This window comes from Cnephaeus nilssonii, assembly GCF_951640355.1.
Source record: "Cnephaeus nilssonii genome assembly, chromosome: 3".
Classification (NCBI taxonomy): Eukaryota; Metazoa; Chordata; class Mammalia; order Chiroptera; family Vespertilionidae; genus Cnephaeus; species Cnephaeus nilssonii.
Genome location: NC_137074.1, coordinates 109,051,728 through 109,074,133, shown reverse-complemented (window position 1 = coordinate 109,074,133; position 22,406 = coordinate 109,051,728). Strand labels below are relative to the sequence as shown.

Below are 22,406 nucleotides of genomic sequence, written 5' to 3'. Positions count from 1 at the left end.
AGGACCTCTATACAGAAACCACCATGTTGAAATATTAGTTGTTTTGTTTATATTTATTTGAGTTCAGGGTTCCATTTTTCTTTTTTCCACTTAGCATAATCAATATTGAAGCTCTATGAGATTAATAACTTCCTTTCTGACCAAAGTTAAATATATATGAGCACATTGTCTCCCGCTTGAGAATTAGGATACACATTTTTAAAAATATATTTGTAACCTCTCACAAAATTATATTTTCCCTACATTTGAAAAATGTAAGGAAATCCTATAAAAATTATCACATCTCTTACCTCAAATCCTATAAAAATTATGATATCTCTTACCTCAAAATCAACATCTCCACAACATTTGCATGCAAAAAATGGACCGATAATTCTTAATATATCCTTTTTATTATCATTTTGAATTGTAAACTTAGGCAGATATGGGTGCTTGGTCTGAATAATATAACCTATTGGTGTACCAGGAGGAGCATAGATTTTTATCTGCAAAAGAATATATATAATGTGTAATCATTGCCATCATCATCATCATCACTCATGTCTAATAAGAGCTTTCATTTACTAAGTGCTTTTTTTGGAATGGGCAATAATCTTCTTATCCAGCTTTATTGAGGTATAATTGACAAGTACAATTGTAATATATTTAAAGTGTACAATGTGATGATTTGATATACATATACATTGTGAAATGACTATCACAATCAGGTTAGTTAACACGTCAGTAACCTCATATAGTGATGCTTGAGATCTACTCTCTTAGCAAATTTCAAGTATACAGCATAGTATTATTAACTACTAGAGGCCCAGTGCATGAATTTTTGCACAGGTGGGGGCCGGGCCTGTCGAGAGGAGGAGACGGCGGGAGGTAGGTCAGCTGGCCAGCCCCAATTGGGGCTTATCAGGGCCAGGTCGGCTGTGGGGAGGGGCCACAGGTGGTTAGCCAGCCAGCCCTGCCCCTAATTGGGGTGGGGGGGACCGATATGGGGTGGGGCCATGTGGGAGGAGGGGCTGCAGGAGGTTGGCCAGCTGGCCCCGCCCCTTATTGGGGTAGGGGGGCCAATCAGGTGCAGGGCTGGCCAGGGGGAGGGGCTTCAGGCCGATCAGGGAGGTGGGGGCCCCTCTCTACCCTCTCCTTGACACTTAAATTAGGAATTTTGAGTATGAGGGACCACATTGGGGGTGGGCCCTGCCAGTGGGAGGGGCTGCGGGAGGTCTGGCAGCCCCACCCCCAGATCAGACTGGTTTGCTGGCCGCAGTAGGCATCATAGTGACTGGTCATTCTGGTCATTACAGCATTTCAGTCACTGGCTTTTTATATATAGAGATTCTCACTATGCTGTACATTTGAGCCTCAGGGCTTATTCTTCTTATAACTAAATGTTGGTGTAGTTTGTCCAACATTTCCCTATCCTTCACTCCCGAGTCCCAGGCAACCACTATTTAAATCTCTGTTTTGATGAGCTAGTTTTTTTGTTTTTAGATTCCATATGTAAGTGATACTATATTGCATTTGTCTGTTTCTGTCTTACCTGTTTCCCTCAGCACAATGGCCTCTAGGTGCATCCATGTTGTCTCAATTGCAAGGTTTTTTTTTCTTTTATTTGGCTGAATAATATCCCATTGTATATATCTATAGATCTATATCTGTATCATGTTTCTAACACATGAATCTATCAACCAGAACTTAGGTTATTTCCATATCTTATTTATTGCAATTGATGCTGCAATTAACATGGAAATGTAGATATCTCTTTGAAAACCTGATCTCATTTCCTTTGCATATATATCCAGAAGAGGGATTGGTGATCACATACTTTTTTTCATAATGGCTGTAACAATTAATATTCCTACCAACAGTGTATGAGTGTTCCCTTATCTTCACATCCTTGCCAAATTATGTGTTGTTTTTGGATAACAGCCATTCTAACAGGGGTAATGTGACATCTCATAGTGGTTTTGGTTTTAATTTTCTTAATTATTAGTTATGTTGAACACTTTTTACTTTTTAAAATATATTTTATTGATTTTTTAAAGAGAGGAAGGGAGAGGGAGAGAGAGTTAGAAACATCGATGAGAGAGAAACATCAATCTGTTGCCTCCTGCACATCCCCTACTGGGGATGTGCCCGCAACCAAGGTACATGCCCTTGACTGGAATCGAACCTGGGACCCTTGAGTCTGCAGGCTGACGCTCTATCCACTGAGCAAAACCAGTTAGGGCTGTTGAACACTTTTTCAAACATCTTTGAGCCACTTGTATTACTTCTTTGGAAAAATGTCTATTCAGCTCCTTTGCTGACTTCTAAGTAAAAGATACTATTCTATGCAATACTTAATTGACGACAAACACCAGATTGGTATTATTATTTCTATTTATGGATAAAGTAACTGAAGAACAGAGAGTTAACTAACTTGTATCAGATTCCCTAGCTGCAAAGTAGACAAGATGAGTCACACACTTGGGAAAGGTTGCATGCATAGACTCTACTCTTAAGCACTGCTCCCCTGACCTGTACATTAAAAAATTTTCATATTTATGAAACATGTTGAAATTATTAAGGAACTCTTTTTTCAAATTCCTATAAAAACAGTGGTTTAGATGTCTGAATTAGAATCCTGATTGCTGGTGCAATTTTCAAATCTGAGTGGCAATGGCTCTATAATGGAAAGGAACTGGAGCCTGGAATCTTGGCTCTGCTATTAGTGGGGTGACCTAGGGAGTTCCTCAGCATGCTCATGTGTAAGTGACATCATCCTAAACTATTTTCTAAGGTCAATAGTATAATGTTTGTCAATGTGCTCTTTACATTCAGAGCATATTCCACCAAACTCTCAGTTTTCCCTCAGATATTCCTATGAACAAATACTATTATACCTAACCTAAATGACAAATCGCAACATAATTCAGTAGGAATAATGTCAGTTACCGTTTGAAAATAAATGCAGTCTTAGACTTCAAATATCTATGTGCCTGTGCCTTGGTCTGTGACCTGGTCTCACAGCTACTTGTCTGGAATTACTGACCAAGCAGGGCTGGTATCAGGCCAGTGAGGATACAGACAAAAGCCAACTTTCCTGTATGCTCTCTGTTCCCTGGTGCCTCCCCTGAGATCCATGTTCTGTACTAGTGAGCTGACAAGTAATATAAAATAGACACCTAGTCTTTATAGAGCAGAAGATACCCACACCTAGCATATACCTACTACAGGTGCTCAAATATATTAATTATTTTAAATGGGGAACTTAAGAACATAGGAGTTGAGATTTCTCAAAGGTGGTATCTCCTAGGTTTCTTCCATAATAGGTTTGGCCAAAATTGTGAAGTGAACATATCTGTTCTTTTCCTCATTCTTCTGTATACTTGCTCCTGGAATTGTATTCTAGGATATTCTCTGTGGTGCCTTCCTCTGGCTTTAGCCAGACCTCTCATGGTCATTTAAAGTAAGGGCCTTGCCTGCCCCCATCCGAGGAGCAGCAGCTGTGCGAGCTGCCTGCCCCCATCCAAGGAGCAGCACCTGTGGGAGCAGCTCACACCCTTCTGAGGAGCAACAGACGCACAAGCCACCTGCACCCATATGAGGAGCAGCAGCCCTGCAAGCAACCTGCACCTGTCCAAGGAGCGGCGGCATCATGAGCAGCCCGTTCCATCTGAAGAATAGCAGCAGCATGCATACAGACCCCATCTAAAGAACAGCAGTCATATGAGCAGTCGGCCCCTGTTCCAGGAGCAGCAGCCACGTGAGCAGCCAGCCCCCGTCAAAGGAGCAGCGGACACAAGCAGCCTGTCCGCATCTGAGGAGCAGCAACCTCATAAACACCCACCCCCATCCAAGGAACAGCAGTGATACGAGCAGCCTCCCCCACCAGCCAGAGGAGGCACCACTGCTGCGAACAGCACCCACTAGAGGAGCCGCTGACAACTGAGAAGCAGCTGCTACCATGACCGCCGGAGGAGCAATCGCAGCCCGAGAAGCCACTGCCACCAAAGGAGCAGCCCCTGCATGGCTCAACATCTAGATCAATCGGTGAGACCAAAAATGGGTAGACAAAGATATCCCCAAAGGAAAGAAAAGGAGGAATCACCAGAAAAGCAGCTAAATGAAACAGAGGCATGCATATGTCAGAAAAAGAATTTAGAATAAGGGTTATAGAGTTCATAAACTGGATGGAAGGAAAAATCAACACCTTATGTAAGAATCAAGAAGAAATGAAGAGTGATATAGCTGCAATAAAAAACACCATGGAAAGTTTCAACAGTAGACTAGGAGAAGCAGAGGACCGAATTAGCGAATTACAAGACCGGGAAGCAAAACACAGCTAAACTGAATTGCAATTGAAGAAAAAAATTAAAAAACAGGAGGAGAGCCTAAGGGAGCTATAGGACAACATGAAACAAAGCAACATACGAATAATAGGGGTGCCAGAACAACAGGAAGAGGAACAAGGTTTAGAAGATCTATTTGAAGAAATAATGTCAGAAAACTTCCCTGATGTGGCGAAGAAAAAAGTCCTACAAGCAAAGAGAGTCCCAAACAGGATGAACCCCAAAAGACCCACACCAAGACACACAATTACGATGGCAAATATTCAGGACAAAGAGAGAATCTTAAAGGCTGCAAGAAAGAGAAAGAAAGTTACATACAAGGGAGCTCCCATTAGATTATCAAATTATTTCTCAACAGAAACACATCAGGCCAGAAAATAATGGAAGGAAATTTACAAAGTGATGCAAACCAAGGGACTGAATTCAATAATACTCTATCCAGCAAGACTCTCATTCAGAATTGAAGGGGAAATAAGGAGCTTCACAGACAAAAAACAAAAAAACAAAACAAAAAACAAAACGCTAAGGGAGTTTATCACTACCAAGCCAGCAATGCAAGAAATGCTAAAGGGACTGGTGTAAAAAGAAGAAATAAAAAGGTAAAAAGGAACACAGACACAAAAAATAAAAATGGCTATAAACAAGTACCTTTCAATAATAACTTTAAATGTAAATGGACTAAATGCTCCAATCAAAAGACATCGAGTGGCTGAATGGATAAAAAAACACGAGCCATATATATGCTGTCTACAAGACACCCACCTCAGAAAAAGGGACTCATACAGACTAAAAGTGAAGGGATGGAAAAACATTATTCAGGCAAATGGAAATGAAAAAAAAAAAAAAATCTGGGGTAGCAGTACATAGCTGAAAAAAATAGAGCTCAAAGTAAAGGCCATAACAAGAGATAAGGAAGGCCACTTCATAATAATAAAGGGATCGATACAACAAGAGGATATAACCCTGATAAACATATATGCACCCTATGCAGGAGCACCCAAATACATAAAAAAACTCCTGGAATATATCATGGGAGAAATCGACAACAATACAATCATAGTAGAGGACTTTAATACACCACTGACATCACTGGATAAATCCTCTAGACAAAAAATCATCAAAGAAACTGCTATATGATTCACTAGATCAGATGGACCTAATTGACATCTTCAGAGCATTTCACGCCAAAGCCAAGAAATATACGTTTTTCTCAAGTGCACAAGGGACATTTTCAGAAATAGACCATATATTGGGCCACAAGCAAAGTCTCCCCAAATTCAAAAAGATTAAAATCATATCAAGCAATTTCTCAGACCACAATGGCATAATATTAGAAATAAACTACAATAAAAACATTCCAAAAAATTCAAACACGTGGAAGCTGAATAGAATGCTATTAAACAATGATTGGGCTATCAATGAGATCAAAGAAGAAATTAAAAACATCCTAGAAACTAATGACAATAAAAACACAACCATGCAATTGCTATGGGACACAATAAAAGCAGTCCTGAGAGGGAAGTTTATAGCTCTACAGGCCTACTGCAAAAAACAAGAAAAAAGGTAATAAATCATCTAACTCAACAACTCAAAGAATTAGAAGGAGAGCAACAAGAAAAGCCTACAGTGAGTAGAAGGAAGGAAATAATAAAGATCAGAAGAGAAATGAATGACATAGAAACCAAAAAAACAATACAAAAGATCAATGAAACCAAGAGCTGGTTCTTCGAAAGAATAAACAAGATTGATGAACCTCTAGCCAGGCTCACCAAGAAGCAAAGAGAGAGGACCCAAATAAACAAAATCAGAAATGAAAGAGGTGAAATAACAACAGACACCACAGAAATACAAAGAATTGTTAAAAAATACTATGAACAACTCTATTCTAACAAACTCGACAACCTGGAGGAAATGGACACATTCCTAGAAAAAAAAAACCTTCCAAAACTCACTCAGGAAGATTCCAAAAATCTCAATTGGCTGATAACTATGGAAGAAATTGAAGCAGTCATCAAAAAGCTTCCAGCAAACAAAAGCCCAGGGCCAGATGGATTCACAGGGGAGTTTTACCAAACATTCAAGGAAGAATTAAAACCTATCCTCCTCAGACTATTCCAGAAAATTCAAGAGGAAGGAACACTTCCGAGCTCCTTATATGAAGCCAACATCACCCTAATACCAAAACCAGATAAAAATAAGACAATGAAAGAGAATTACAGACCAATATCCCTCATGAACATAGATACCAAAACCCTCAACAAAATTCTAGCAAATCGGATCCAGCAGTACATCAGAATGATCATGACCAAGTAGGATTTATCCCGGGGATGCAAGGATGGTACAATATTTGCAAATCAATAAACGTGATCCATCACATAAACAAATTGAGAGATAAAAATCACATAGTCATATCAATTGATGCAGAAAAAGCATTTGACAAAATCCAACACCCTTTCTTGACAAAAACTCTCAGCAAGGTGGGAATAGAAGGATCATACCTCAACATAATAAAAGCCATATATGACAAACCCACAGCCAACATCATACTCAATGGGCAAAAACTAAAACCATTTCCCCTAAGAACAGGAACAGGAACAGGACAGGGATGCCCACTCTCACCACTCCTGTTCAACATAGTGCTGGAAATACTAGCCATAGCGATCATACAAGAAGAAGAAATAAAAGGCATCCAAATTGGAAAATAAGAAGTAAAGCTGTCCTTATTTGCAGATGACATGATACTGTACATAGAAACCCCTAAAGACTCCATCAAAAAATTATTAGACTTAATAAATGAATTTGGCAATGTAGCAGGATACAAAATCAACGCCAAGAAATCTATGGCATTTTTATACAGCAATAATGAACTCACAGAAAGTGAGACTAAAAAAGCAATTCCATTTACCATTGCACCCAAAAAATTAAGATAACTAGGAATAAACTTAACTAAGGAGGTAAAAGACCTATACCTGGAAAACTAAAGGACACTGAAAAAGAAGATAGAGGAAGACATAAACAGATGGAAGAACATACCATGTTCATGGATTGGTAGAATCAACATCATCAAAATGTCCATACTACCCAAAGCAATCTACAAATTCAATGCACTTCCCATTAAAATACCAACGGGATATTTCACAGACCTAGAAAGAACTTTCCAAAAATTCATCTGGAATAAAAAAGACCCCAAATAGCTACAGCAATCCTGAGAAAGAAAAACAAAGTAGGTGGGATCTCAATACCAGATATCAAGCTGTATTACAAAGTCACTGTTCTCAAACCTGCCTGGTACTGGTACAAGAACAGACATATAGATCAATGGAATAGAATAGAGAACCCAGAAATCAACCCAAGCCACTATTCTCGATTAATATTTGTCAAAGGAGGCATGAACATACAATGGAGTCAAGACAGTCTCTTCAATAAATGGTGTTGGGAAAATTGGACAGATACATGCAAAAAATATCCAACTAGACCACCAACTTACACCATACAGAAAAATAAACTCAAAATGGATCAAGAACTTAAACATATGACGGGAAACCATAAAAATACTAGAGGAATCCACAGTCAGAGAAATCTCAGACATATGCTGAAGCAATTTCTTCACTGATACTGCTCCTAGGGCAATGGAAACTAAAGAGAAAATAAACAAATGGGACTACATCAAAAAGCTTTTGCATAGCAAAGGAAACCATCAATAAAACAACAAGAAAGCCCACCGTATGGGAGAACATATTTGCCAATGATATCAATTATAAGGGTTTAATCTCCAACATTTACAGGGAACTCATACAACTTAACAAAAGGAAGATAAACAACCCAATCAAAAAATGGGCAACTGACCTAAATAGATACTTTTTGAAAGAAGACAGAAGGAAGGCCAAGAGACATATGAAAACCTGCTCAAAGTCACTAATCATCAGAGAGATGCAAATCAAAACGACAATGCGGAACCATCTCACATCTGTCAGAATGGCTATCCTCAACAAATCAACAAACGACAAGTGTTGGCGAGGATGCGTAGAAAAAGGAACCCTAGTGCACAGCTGGTGGGAAGGCAGACTGGTGCAGCCACTGTGGAGAACGGTATGGAGTTTCCTCAAAAAACTAAAAATGGAACTCCCATTTGACCCAGTGATCCCACTTCTAGGAATATATCCCAAGAAACCAGAAACACCAATCAGAAAGGATATATGCACCCCTATGTTCATAGCAGCACTATTCACCATAACTAAGATTTAGAAACAGCCTCAGTGCCCATCAGCAGATGATTGCATTAAAATACTGTGGTACATCTACACAATGGAAGGAGTTCTCACCTTTTGCAACAACATGGATAGAGATGGAGAGCATTATGCTAAGTGAAATAAGCCAGGCAGAGAAAGATAAATATCACATGATCTCACTCATTTGTGGAATATAATGAACAACATAAACTGATGAACAAAAAAAGATCCAGAGACAGAGAAACATCAATCAGAACATCAAACCTCAGGGAAGGTAGGGAACGGTGGGGATAAGGGGGTGAGATCAACTAAAGGACTTATATGCATGCATATAATCCTAATAAATGGACACAGACAACAGGGGGGTGGGGGCATGAAGGGGGGTGGGGTAATGGGGGAATAAGGACACATATGTAATACCTTAATCAATAACGAAATTAAAAAAATAAAGTAAGGGCCTTATCTTTTCAACTCTCCCTGAAGTCTGACTCTGAGCAGAGTCACTATTTTTCACCTGCCATCTTTCCTCTCCCAATTACTCTCAAGCATAAAACAATAGTTCATGGACTAATTTTTAGAAAATCTCATTTGATTATACAGGTTCAATGAAAGGGTGATAATTCTTTTTTTAAAAAATATTTTTATTGATTTCAGAGAGGAAGGGAGAAGGAGAGAAAGATAGAATCATCAATGATGAGAGATAATCACTGATTGGCTGCCTCCTGCACGCGTCTTACTGTGGATCGAGCCCACAACCTGGGCATGTGGCCTTGACTGGAATCAAACTCGGGACCTTTCAGTCCCCAGGCCAACACTCGATCCACTGAGCCAAACCAGCTAGGGCAAAAGGGTGATAATTCTTGTTGAACTACTTTACATATTACCTGGGTAAATGCTCACTGACCTCCTGAAGGCAGCAGGGGCAACAACAACAGCTGGTACATCTTAATGGTCTCTCCAGAGTTATGACCTCTCGGCCCATAAGATCAAGAATCCTCATGGTAAAAGGCCGGTGAGCCCCACAAGTATTTCGGGTACAGAAATTACTATCCTCGGTGACAAAGTAAATCTTCTGTCCAAGGCTGTTCTTAATTTCATATTTGTTATTTGTTTCAATATGTATGATGACTGAAAATAAAAAAGAGGACATCTTAATCACCTTTATGTTTAAAAATATAATTAATCTAAATATTTAAAATCAAATATTTTCAGATATTACTTTAGATGATACTTCATGTCACATTGGGAGATTGAAAAGGAAAGTTGTTTAGAGATGATCTAGGCAGAGAAAAATAGCAAAGGAAGAGAACTAGGAGAGGGTATCTATACTAATAAAAGCCTAGGTGGCCCTTGCACCCTCGCGTCATCACAAGATGGCTGCCCCACATCGTCACAATATGGCCACCACAAGATGGCCAGCAGGGAAGGGCAGTTGGGGGTGATCAGGCTGGCAGGGGAGCAGTTAGGCATCAATCAGGCTGGCAGGGGAGAGATTAGGGGGTGATCAGGCTGGCAGGCAGAAGCAGTTAGGAGAAATCAGGCAGGCAGGCAGGTGAAAGGTTAGGAGCCAGTAGTCCTGGATTGTGAGAGGGATGTCCGACTGCTGAGCCTAAACCGGCAGTTGGATATCTCCTGAGGGGTCCCAGATTGGAGAGGGTGCAGGCTGGTCTGAGGGACACTCCCCCACCTCAGTGCACAAATTTCATGCACCAGGCCTCTAGTCCTAATAATAAATGGCTAATATGCAAATGGTCATCATGCAGTGACACTGTAATAGCCGATCAGCAGGGACCTGAGGCTGTGTGGCGCCTGGCTGGGCAGGGACCTCAGGCCACACCCCCTGCCAGGTGGGGCTTGACAGGGGACCTCAGACCATGCCCCCCGCCCAGCAGGGCTTGATGGGGGACCTCAAGCTGTACCCCCCACCTGGTGGGGCTTGACGAGGGTGGGGAGGGCTGGGTCTTGCCCAGTGGGGGTGGGGCTGGCTGGGTCTGGGTCTCCTGCGATTTTGAGGCGCATGTGTGTGGGCAGGGACTTGACTCTGGCTCCCACTGCATGCCCCAGACTCTGACAGGAGGGAGATTTTCATATACATTTTACTAATTTTCTCTCATTTCTAACACTTCTATTATAAAGAAAGGGAAAATAGCAATATTAAAATGTTTCCTCTAAATAATTCCCTTTTAGCTGAAACCGGTTTGGCTCAGTGGATAGAGCGTCAGTCTGCGGACTGAAGGGTCCCAGGTTCGATTCCAGTCAAGGGCATGTACATTGGTTGCGGGCACATCCCCAGTGGGGGATGTGCAAGAGGCAGCTGGTCGATGTTTCTCTCTCATTGATGTTTCTAGCTCTCTGTCCCTCTCCTTTCCTCTCTGTAAAAAATCAATAAAATATATTAAAAAATAAATAAATAAGTAAATAATTCCCTTTTAATGTGCACGAATTTCGTGCACTGGGCCACTAGTGAAAGTATAACATATTACAAGATCTATGTGAGACATAGAAAAGAAAACCCATATCCTCCTAATTCCATAGAGTCATGTCAGAAAGGGGGACGTAGCTGCTGAGGGATGGGCTGTGCTGCAGATGGTCACAATCATGCTAGGTGTATGCAGAACATGTCCACTTGCTTGATACAGTTTTCAGATATTCAATTAGGGAGGGAATAGAGGATGATTGCTCTGTTTATGCTCTGTGAAACACGATATAAAGTAAATTGGCTTGTGGTTTTACTTTATACCATATTCATGGCTTAGTATTTTCACTCTGTGAGGGAAGGTAATGAAGGAGTTTACTCTGAATGCACACGTGAAAGTAGAAGGTGGATCAGAACATCACACTGGGCCCAGGGCACCCTTGTTTAATGCAGCAGTTGTTCAGAGGTGGGAGGTGGTATTAGACACAGGAAAAGGTGCTTGGCAACCAGTCTGCAACTCACAGGATATCTAGACCACTGGCATCCTAAGTGAACTCTGTAGCTTACAGGGGCTAATCTTTTCACAGGAGAAAAATAGATATGCTAAATACTGACACCTGCCTGGTATCTTAGTGAAGTCTTCAACAGCTGAACCATACACTGGAAACCTCTCCTTGCTTATAGCCTGGAAGGAGCAATTCTTGGTCCCACTTGTCCAGAGCCCTCATTAACTTGGGTCATAGGATGTCGCAAGCCATCCAAATAACAAGTGATTAAAATAAATATATGGAGACAAAATTACTCTCTAATATGTGTATGGATGGAGTTTCATTCAGATGGAGACATCCTGTGCAAAGTCTAGCACGGTGACTTCCCTCGGGTATTTTTTCTCTGACTCACATAGGCCCTGGATTATGCCTTTATAAGAACCACCCTTGATTTCAACATCCGCCAGTCAAATGTTTCATGAAACAACAACAAAAAAACCCAAAAACTGTTTTATGACATGGGATCTATTACCTAAGTGTTTCATTAAGTAGCTAAATCTCAAAAATATGCATGTTTATCTGTAAAATGAGATCAATGGTGTTACACAATCTCTAAATATTTTTCTAGTTACTTAAAAATAAATAAAAATAACATAGAATTCTATGGTTGGTTATACGTTAAGGTATATTAAATTTTTATTTTTTTGTTTTTATTTTTTTATTTGTATTAAGTGTATTTGAGTTACCTTGGTTAATAAGATTATATAGGTTTCAAATGTATGTTTCTATGATACATGATCTTCATATTGCATTGTGTGCCCACAACTCAAAGTCAAATCATCTTCCATCACCTCTTCCACCCTATTATCTGTGTCCATGGGTTATATATTAGACCAACTTTGCTCTTTACTACCCACCTTTCTTCTGGTAACCACTGTACTGTTGTCTGTGTCTATGAACTTTGGTTTGTTTGCTTTTTTTGTTTGTTCATTTCTTGCTTTCAGTTTTATATCCCACATATAAATGAAATAATATGATTCTTCAACATTTCTGTCTGACTTATTTCATTTAGCATGACATTCTCAAGGTCCATCCATGTTGTCTCCAATGGAAATATTTAATCTTTTCTTATGGATGAATAGTATTCCACTGCATATATGTACCACACCTTTATCTACTGAAGTAAACTTTGGCTATTTCCATGTCTTGGCCACCATGAACAATGCTGCAATGGCATAGGGGTACATGTGACTTTGAGAATAAATGTTCAAAAATTTCAGGTTGATAATTTGAAGAGGGGTTGTTGGGTCATACGATAACTTTATTCTTAATTTTTAAAAGAACCTCTGTTTTCCATAGTGGCTGTACCAGTTTACATTTCCATGAGCAGTGAATGAGGGTTTCTTTTTCTTCACAACCTCCCCAACTCCTGTTACTACTTGTCCTGTTGATAATAGCCATTCTAACCGGGATGAGGTGGTATCTCATTGTAGTTTTTTTTATTTGCATTTACCTAATATCTAATGAAGTTGAGCATCTTTTCATATATCTGTGGCCATTTGTGTGTGTTTTTGGGAGAAGTGTCTGTACATTTCCTCTGCCGGGGAAATTAGATTATTTGTTTGGTGTTGAGATATATGAGGTTGGTTTTTTTTTTATTAATTTATCCTTATTGTTGAAAATATTACAAATGTTCCCTTTTTTCCCCATTGACCTTCTCCACCCTACCCACAGTCCTCTTCCACACTATTACCTGTGTCCATGGGTTATGCATACATGCATATAAGCTCTTTGGCTAATTTCTCCCCACACCTCTCTCCATCCTCATCTTCCCTCTGAGATTCATCAGTCTGTTCCATGCTTCTGTGTCTCTGGATCTATTTTGTTCATCAGTTTGTTTTGTTCATTAGATTTCACATATGAGTGAAATCATGTGATACTTGTCTTTCTCTGATTGGCTTATTTTACTTAGCATAATGCTTGCCAGGTCTCTCAATGCTGTCTCAAAGGGTAAGATATTCTTCTTCTTTTTTTTTTTTTACAGCTGCATAGTATTGTATTGTATAATATTCATTTTTTAACTTTAAATACTTGTTTATATTTCATATACAGTTTTTGTGGTTTTTTAATTTTATTTTTAAATCTTTATTGTTGCAAGTATTACGTATGTCCTCTTTATTTCCCCATTGACCTCTTCTAGCCTGCCCCGCCCCCTACCCCAGGCCTTCATCATCCTACTGTCAGTGTCCATGGGTTATGCAAATATGTATACATGCATAACACTCTCCAGGTACACCCATGCTGTTGCAAATGAAAAGAGTTCTTTCTTTATTACAGCTGTGTAGTATTCCATTGTGTAAATGTTTTTTTAAACCACTCATCTGCTAATGGGCACTTGGGCTGTTTCCAAATCTTAGCTGTTGTAAATTGTGCTGCTATTAACATATGCATATATTCTTTTTGATTGGTGTTTCCTATTTCTGAGGATAGTAAACTCCATACTGTTTTCTACAGAGGTTGCACCAGTCTGCATTCCCACCAGCAGTGTACTTGGGTTCCCTTTTCTCCACCTCCTCATCAACACTTGGAGTTTGTTGATTTGTTGATGATAGCCATTCTGGCAGGTGTGAGGTGATACTTCATTGTTGTTTTGATGTGCATCTCTTGGATTATTAGTGACTTTAAGCAACTTTTCAAATGCCACTTGGCCTTCTGTATGTCTACTTTGAATAAATGTCTATTTAGGTCCTTTGCCCATTTTTAAATTGGATTTTTTTGTCTTCCTTTAGTTAAGTTGTATGAGTTCCATATATATTTTGGAGATGAACCCCTTATTACATGTATGATTGGCAAATGTATTCTCCCATGCAGTGGGCTCTCTTCTCTTTTTGTTGGTGGTTGGGTTTAGTGTGCAGAAGCTTTTTGTCTTGATGTATACCAATTTGTTTATTTTCTTCTGGTTTCCATTTTCCTAGGAGATATATTGGTAAACATATTGCTATGAGAGATGTCTGATATTTTTCTGCCTATGGTTTCTTCTAAGATATTAGTAGCTTCACAACTTACATTTAAGGTTTTGTGTGTTTTTTTTAAATCCAATTTGAGTTTATTCTTGTATATGGTGTGAGTTGGTGGTCTAGTTTCATTTTTTTGCAGTACCTGTCCAGTTTTCCCAATACAATTTATTGAAGAGACTTTCTTTACTCCATTGTATGCTCTTGCCTCCTTTGTCAAATATTAATTGAGCATAATGTCTTGGGTCGATTTCTGGGTTCTCTGTTCTGTTTCATTGACCCATATGCCTGTTCTTGTGCCAATACCAGGCTGTTTTGAGAACAGTGGCTTTGTAGTATAACTTTATATATGGTATTGTGATTCCTCCAACTTTGTTCTTCTTTCTGAAGATTGCCGCACATGTTCTGGGTCTCTTTTTGGTTCCATGTAAATTTTTGGAGTGTTTGTTCTAGATCTGTGAAATATGTCGTTGGTATTTTAATGGGGTTTGCTTTGAATTTATAGATAGTTTTGAGTAGTATGGACATTTTAATGATGTTTATTGTACCATTCCATGAACATGGTATATTCTTCCAGTTGTTTATATCTTCATCTGTCTCTTTTTTCAACATTCTGTAGTTTTCCCAGTACAGGTTTTTTACATCCTTGGTTAAGTTTATTCCTAAATATCTTAATTTTTTTGTTGCAATGGTAAATGGGATTGTTATTTTAGTTTCTCTTTCTGAGATATCTTTATTGGTGTATAAAAATGCCATCAATTTCTCTGTTAATTTTGTAGCTTGCTCCATTGCCTAATTCATTTATTGAACTTAGTAGTTTTTTTATGGAGTCTTTATGGTTTTCTTTGTACAATATGTCATCTGCGAATAATGAGAGTTTTACTTCTTCCTTTCCAATTTGGATGCCTTTGATTTCTTTTAGTGCCTGATTACTGAGGCTAGGACTTCCAGTACTAGGTTGAACAAGAATGATGAAAGTGGGCAACCCTGTCTTGTTCCTGTTCTTAGGGAAAATGGTTTTAGTTTTTGCCCATTGAGTATGATGTTGGTTGTCAGTTTGTCATAAATGGCTTTCATTATGTTAAAATAATAATAGTTCCACTTTGCTGAGAGTTTTTATCAAAATTGGTGTTGGAATTTGTTGAATGCTCTTCCTGAATTGATTGATATGATCATGTGACTTTTTGTCTTTCAATTTGTTTATGTGATGTATCACACTTATTGATTTGTAAATATTGTTTCAGCCTTGCATCCCTAAAGTAAATCCCACTTGGTTATGGTGTCTGATCTTTTTAATATGTTGCTGGATTGGATTTGCTTATATTTTGTTGAAGATTTTAACATCTATGTTCATCAGGGATATTGGCCTGTAATTGTCTTTTTTTTTTTTTTTTTGTAGTGTCTTTACTAGTATTTGATTTTGGAATTAGGGTAATGCTGACCTCATAAAAAGAGCTTGGAAGTATTCCTGCTTCTTGAATTTTTTGGAATAATTTGAGGAGAATAGGTGTTAATTTTTATAATGTTTGGGAAAACTCCCCTGTGAAACCTTCTGGACCAGAGCTTTTGTTGCTGGCAGTTTTTGTTTTTTTAATTACTGCTTCAATTTCATCAGTAGTTATCAGCCTATTCAGGTTTTCTGATTCTTCCAGATTGAGTTTTGGAAGATTGTATTTTTCTAGGAACATGTCCATTTTGTCCAGGTTGTCCAATTTCTTAGAATAAAGTCGTTCATAGCATTTTATTATAGTCTATTGTATTTCTGTGGGGTCAGTTGTTACTTCAGCTATTTTTTTTTATTTTGTATATTTTATTCCTCTCTTTGGTTTCTGATGAGTCTGGCTAGAAGTTTACCCATCTGTTTTATCTTTGAAAGTACCAGCTGTTGGTTTTAATTACTTTTGTATTGTCTTTTTGGTCTCTATGTGATTTATTGCAATTATGATCTTTATTATATACTTCTTTTTACTTATTTTGGTCTTTACTTATTCTTCTCTTTCTAATTATATATGTTGTAAGGTTAGATGACTTATGAAATGTTTTTCTTGTTTTTTGAGATAGGCCTATATACCTAGTGCTATGAGCTTCTCTCTCAGGGCTGCTTTTGATGTTCCATAGATTTTGGATTCTTGTGTGTTCATTTTAATTTGTTATCAGATGTTTTTTATTTCTCCCTTGATCTCTTTGGTAATGAATTCATTGTTTAACAGAATGCTACTGAGCCTCAATGTGTTTTAATATTTTTGAGTGTTTTTATTGTATCTGGTTTCTAATTTCATGCCATCGTGGTATGAGAAGATGCTTTGAAATGGAAGACCATATCATGTTCATGGATTGGTAGAATCAACATCATTAAAATGTCCATACTACCCAAAGCAATTTATAGATTCAATGCAATCCCCATCAAAATACCAATGGCATATTTCACACACCTTGAACAAACTCTCCAAAAATTAATCTGGAATAAAAAAAGACCTCGAATAGCCACAGCAATCTTGAGAAAGAAGAACAAAGTTGGAGGGATCACAATACCAGATATCAAGCTATATTTCAAAGCCATTGTTCTCAAAACTGTCTGGTACTGGCAAAATAACAGATATACAGACCAATGGAACAAAACAGAGAACCTAGAAATCAACCTAAGCCATTATACTCAATTAATATTTGACAAAAGAGGCAAGATCATACAATGGAGTGAAGACAGTCTCTTCACTAAAAGGTACTGGGAAAATTGGACAGATACATGCAAAAAAAAATGAAACTAGATCACCAACTCACACCATACAAAAAATAAACTCAAAATGGTTAAAGGACTTAAATGTAAGATGGGAAACCATAAAAATCTTAGAAGACTCCATAGGTAGTAAAATATCAGACATATCTCTTTACCAATACAGCTCCTATGGCAATGGAAACTAAGTAGAAAATAAACAAATGGGACTACATCAAAATAAAAAGCTTCTGCACAGCAAAAGAAACCATCAACAAAACAACAAGAAAGTCCACTGCATGGGAGAACATATTTGCCAAAGCTATCTCAGATAAGGGTTTAATCTCCCAAATTTACAAGGAACTCATACAACCTACCAAAATGAAGATCAACAATCCAATAAAAAATGGGCAAAGGAGCTAAATAGACCCTTTTCAAACGAGGACATACAGAAGGCTGAGAGACATATGAAAACATGCTCAAAGTCACTAATTATCCAAGAGATGCAAATCAAGACAACAATGCGATATCATCTCACACCTGTCAGAATTGCTATCATCAACAAATCAACAAACAACAAGTGCTGGTGAGGATGCAGAGAAAAAGGAACCCTCGTGCACTGCTGGTGGGAATGCAGACTGGTGCAGCCACTATGGAAAACAGTATGGAGATTCCTCAAAAAATTAAAAATGGAACTCTCATTTGACCCAGTAATCCCACTTCTGTGAATATATCCCAAAAAACCAGAAACGCCAATCAGAATGGACATATGCTTCCCTATGTTCATAGCAGCACAATTTATTATAGCAAAGATTTGGAAGCAGCCTAAGTGCCCATCAGCGGATGAGTGGATTAAAAAACTGTGGTACATCTACACAATGGAATACTATGCCACTATAAAAAAGAAGGAACTTGTATGAGTTCCTTATAAATTTTGGAGATTAAACACTTATTGGAGATAACTTTGGCAAATATGTTCTCGTATGCAGTTGGCTTTCTTGTTGTTTTGTTGATAGTTTCTTTCGCTATGCAAAAGTATAACAAAAGGAAGATAAATAATCCAGTCACAAAATGGGCAAAGAACCTAAATAGACACTTTTCAAAAGAGGACATATGAGGACAAAGGGGACATATGTAATACTTTAAACAATAATAATCTTATGTAATAAAAACTTAATATGCTAAGTGTCCCGTCATCCGGTTGTCCGTTCAACCAATCAAAACACAATATGCTAATGATATGCTAAGGCTGCTCAACCACTTGCTATGACATACACCAACCACCAGGGGGCAGACAGTCAACTGGTCGACCAGTTGTTATGATGTGCACAGACCACAGGGGACAGACACTCTGACTGATAGGTTAGCTTGCTGCTTGGTCAGGTCGATCAGGACTGAGCAAGACAGGCTGCTCATGCTCTGGAGCCCTCCTGCAGACCCTCCCTGGCTGGCCAACCACCCGTGTTTTTCCCCAGCCCTGATTGTGCACCGGTGAAGTCCCTCGGCCTGGCCTGCACCCTCTCGCAATCCAGGACCCCTCGAGGGATGTCAGAGAGCTAGTTTTGGCCTGATCCTGCAGGCCAGGCTGAGGGACCCCATTGGTGCATGAATTAGTGCACCAGACCTCTAGTAATAATAGTAATAAACCATGCTGGTACTTGCACAGGAACAGGCATATAGATCAATGAAACAGAATCATGACTCCAGAAATCAACCCAAGCAATTACGCTCAATTAATATTTGACAAAGGAGGCAAGAACATACAATGGAATTAAGACAGTTTCTTCAATAAATGGTGTTGGAAAAATAGGTCAAATACCTGCAAAATAATGAAACTAGACCACCAACTTACACCATACACAAAAATAAACTCAAAATGGATAGCAGACTTAAATGTAAGTCATGAAACCATAAAAATCCCAGAATTAACCATAGGGAGCAAAATATCAGACATCTCTCATAGCAATATGTTTATATATACACTTCCTAGGGCAAAGGAAATTAAGGAGAAAATAAACAAATAGAATTACATCAAAATAAAAATTTTATGCACAGCAAAAGAAACCATCAACAAAACAAAAAGGGAGCCCACTGTATGGAAGAACACATTTGGCAATGATACATTAGATAAAGTATTAATATCCAAAATATATAAGTAACTCCTGCAACTTAACAAAAGGAAGACAAACAATCCAATTAAAAAATAATCAAAGGACCTAGATAGACACTTTTCCAAAGAGGAAAAAAAGATTGCAAAGAGACATATGAAAAAATGTTCAAAGTCACTGATCATCAGAGAGATGCAAATTAAAATGACAATGAGGTATCACCTCACACCTGTCAGAATGGCTACCATCAACAAATTAGCAAAGAACAAGTGCTAGAGAGGATGAGGAGAAGAGGGACCCCTAGTACACTGGTGGTGGGAATGCAGAATGATGCAATTTTGTAAAAAAAAAATTAAATATGGAATTGCCATTTGACCCACTGATCCTTCTTCTAGGAATATATACTAAGTAACCCAATACACAAATCAGAAAGAATGTATACACCCCTATGTTCATAGCAGTACAATTTACAATAGCTAAGATCGGGACACAGCCCAATTGCCCATCAGTAGGTAAGTAGATAAAAAAGCTGTGGTACATTTATACCACGGAATACTATGCAGCAGTAAAAAAAGAAGAATCTCATACCATTTGAGACAGCATGGATGGACCTGGAGAGTATCATGCTAAGTGAAATAAGTCAGTCAGAGAAAGACAAGTATCACATGAATGCACACATATGTGGAATCTATGTAACAAAATAAACTGATGAATGGAATGGATTTAGAGACATGGAAGCATCGAACAGAGTGCGGAATGTCAGAGGGAAGGTGGGGGAGGTTGGGTGGGTGGGAGATAATCAACCAGAGATGTATATATGCATAACACTTGGACAGACAATATGGTGCTGAAGGCATGGGGCAGGAATGTGGGGGCAGGCTGGAGGAGGTCAATGGGGAAAATAGGTGACATATGTAATACTTTCAACATTACAGGATTATTTATTTTTTTTAAATAAGGAAAATATGACCCATATATATGCTGTCTGTAAGAAACCCACTTTAGAACAAAGGACTCACACAGACTGAAAGTGAAGGGATGGAAAAAAATACAACTTTCAGTCAAATGGAAATGAAAAAAAAGCTGATGTAGCAATACTTATATCTGACAAAATAGACCTCTAAATGAAGGCCATAACAAAAGATAAAGAAGGCCACTTCATAATACTATAGTGACAGATACAATACACTATAATTCTGGTAAACATATATGCACCCAAGACAGGAGCATCTAAATATATTTTTTTAAAAACTTTTGGAGGATATTAAGGGAGAGATCAACAGCAATACAATCATAGTAGAGGACTTTAATACCCCACTGATATCACTGGATAAATCTTCTAGACAAAGCATCAACAAGGAAACAGCAATCCTAAATGACACTCTAGGATAGATGGAACTAATTGACATCACCAGAACATTCCACCCCAAATGTATGGAATATACATTCTTCTCAAGTACACATGAGGAATTTTCAAAGATAAACTACATGTTAGGACACAAGCTAAGTATCTAAAAATTCAAGAAGATTGAAATCATATCAAGTATCTTCTCAAGCCACAATGGCATAATATTAGAAATCAGCTACAATAAAAACACTCAAAAACAATCAAATACATGGGGGCTAAATACCATGTTATTAAAAAATGAATGGGTTACCAAAGAGATCAAAGAAGAAATAAAACAAATCCTGAAAATAAATAAAAATAAACACAAACAATCCAAAATTTATGGGACATAGTGAAACCAGGTCTAAGAAACCAGTTCATAGCACTTCAGGCCTACCTCAAAAAAATAAAACTAGACACACACACACACACACACACACAACAAGAAAAACTGGTAATAAGTTTTCTAACATTACAACTTAAAGAATTAGAAAGAGAGCAACAAGAAAAACCGAGGAAAAGTAAAATGAAGGAAATAATAAAGGTTAGAGTGGAAATAAATGACTTAGAGATTAAAAAGCACACAACAATCAATAAAATCAAAAGCTGGTTCTTTGAAAGGATAAATAAGATTGATGAACATCTATCCAGGCTGACCAGGAAACAAAAAGAGAAATCCAAATAAACAAAATCAGAAACAAAAGGGCTGAAATAACAACTGACCCATAGAAATACAATAGATTATAATAAATGCTATGAATGACATTATGTCAACAAACATAACAACCTAGACGAAATGGACATATTCCTAGAAAAATACAACCTTGCAAAACTCAATCAAGAAGAATCAGAAATGGGCTGATAACTACTGATGAAATTGAATCAGTAATAAAAAAAAAACTTAAAATAAACAAAAGCCCTGGTCCAGATGGATTCACGGGGAACTTTTACCAAATATTCAAAGAAGAACTATTCTTCTTTGAATTTATTGGAATAATTCCTCAAATTATTCCAATAAATTCAAGAGAAAGGAACACTTCCAAACTCTTTTTATGAGGCTACAACTACACTAATTCCAAAACCAGATAAAGACATAAGAAAGAAAGACAACTACAGGCCAATATCCCTGATGAACATAGGCACTAAAATCCTCAACAAAATTTAGCAAACCAGATCCAGCAACACATCAAAAAGATCATTCATCATGACCAAGTGGAATTTATTATGGGATGCAAAGCTGGTACAATATTTGTAAATCAATAAATGTGTTACAGCACATAAACAGATTGCATAACAAAAATCACATGATCATATCAATTTAAGCAGAAAGAAAATTCAACAAAATCCAACACTCTTTTTTGATAAAAACTCAGCAAAGTGGTAATAGAGGGAGTATACCTCAACATAAGGCCATATATGATAAACCTACAGCCAGCATCAATGGGCAAAAACAAACCATTTCCCCTAAGAACAGGAACAAGACAGGGATGCCCTCTTTCACCACTCTTGTTCAACTTAGTTCTTCAAGTCCTGGTCATAGTGATCAGATAAGAAGAAATAAAGGCATCCAAATTGACAAGGAGGTTGTAAAACTGTCATTATTTGTAGATGACATGATACTGTACATAGAAAACCCTAAAGATTCCATCAAAAAACTACTAGATTTAATTAGTGAATTCGGAAACATAGCTAGATACAAAATTAACACCCAAAAATCTATAGCATTTTT

At 38.0% G+C, this 22,406-nt stretch overlaps 1 protein-coding gene across 1 annotated transcript in view; it reads right to left on the bottom strand.

Moving 5' to 3' along the window:
• The window catches only part of LOC307096786 (phospholipid scramblase 2-like), a gene marked incomplete at both ends in the record, with an annotated part of 80,071 nt that overhangs the window by 23,386 nt on the left and 34,279 nt on the right, over positions 1-22,406 (bottom strand). The window contains 2 exons of the mRNA XM_079766348.1: positions 324-485; positions 9,459-9,682. Of these exons, the coding sequence (XP_079622474.1) occupies positions 324-485; positions 9,459-9,682 (386 nt within the window). The remainder of the gene's footprint in view (positions 1-323; positions 486-9,458; positions 9,683-22,406) is intronic.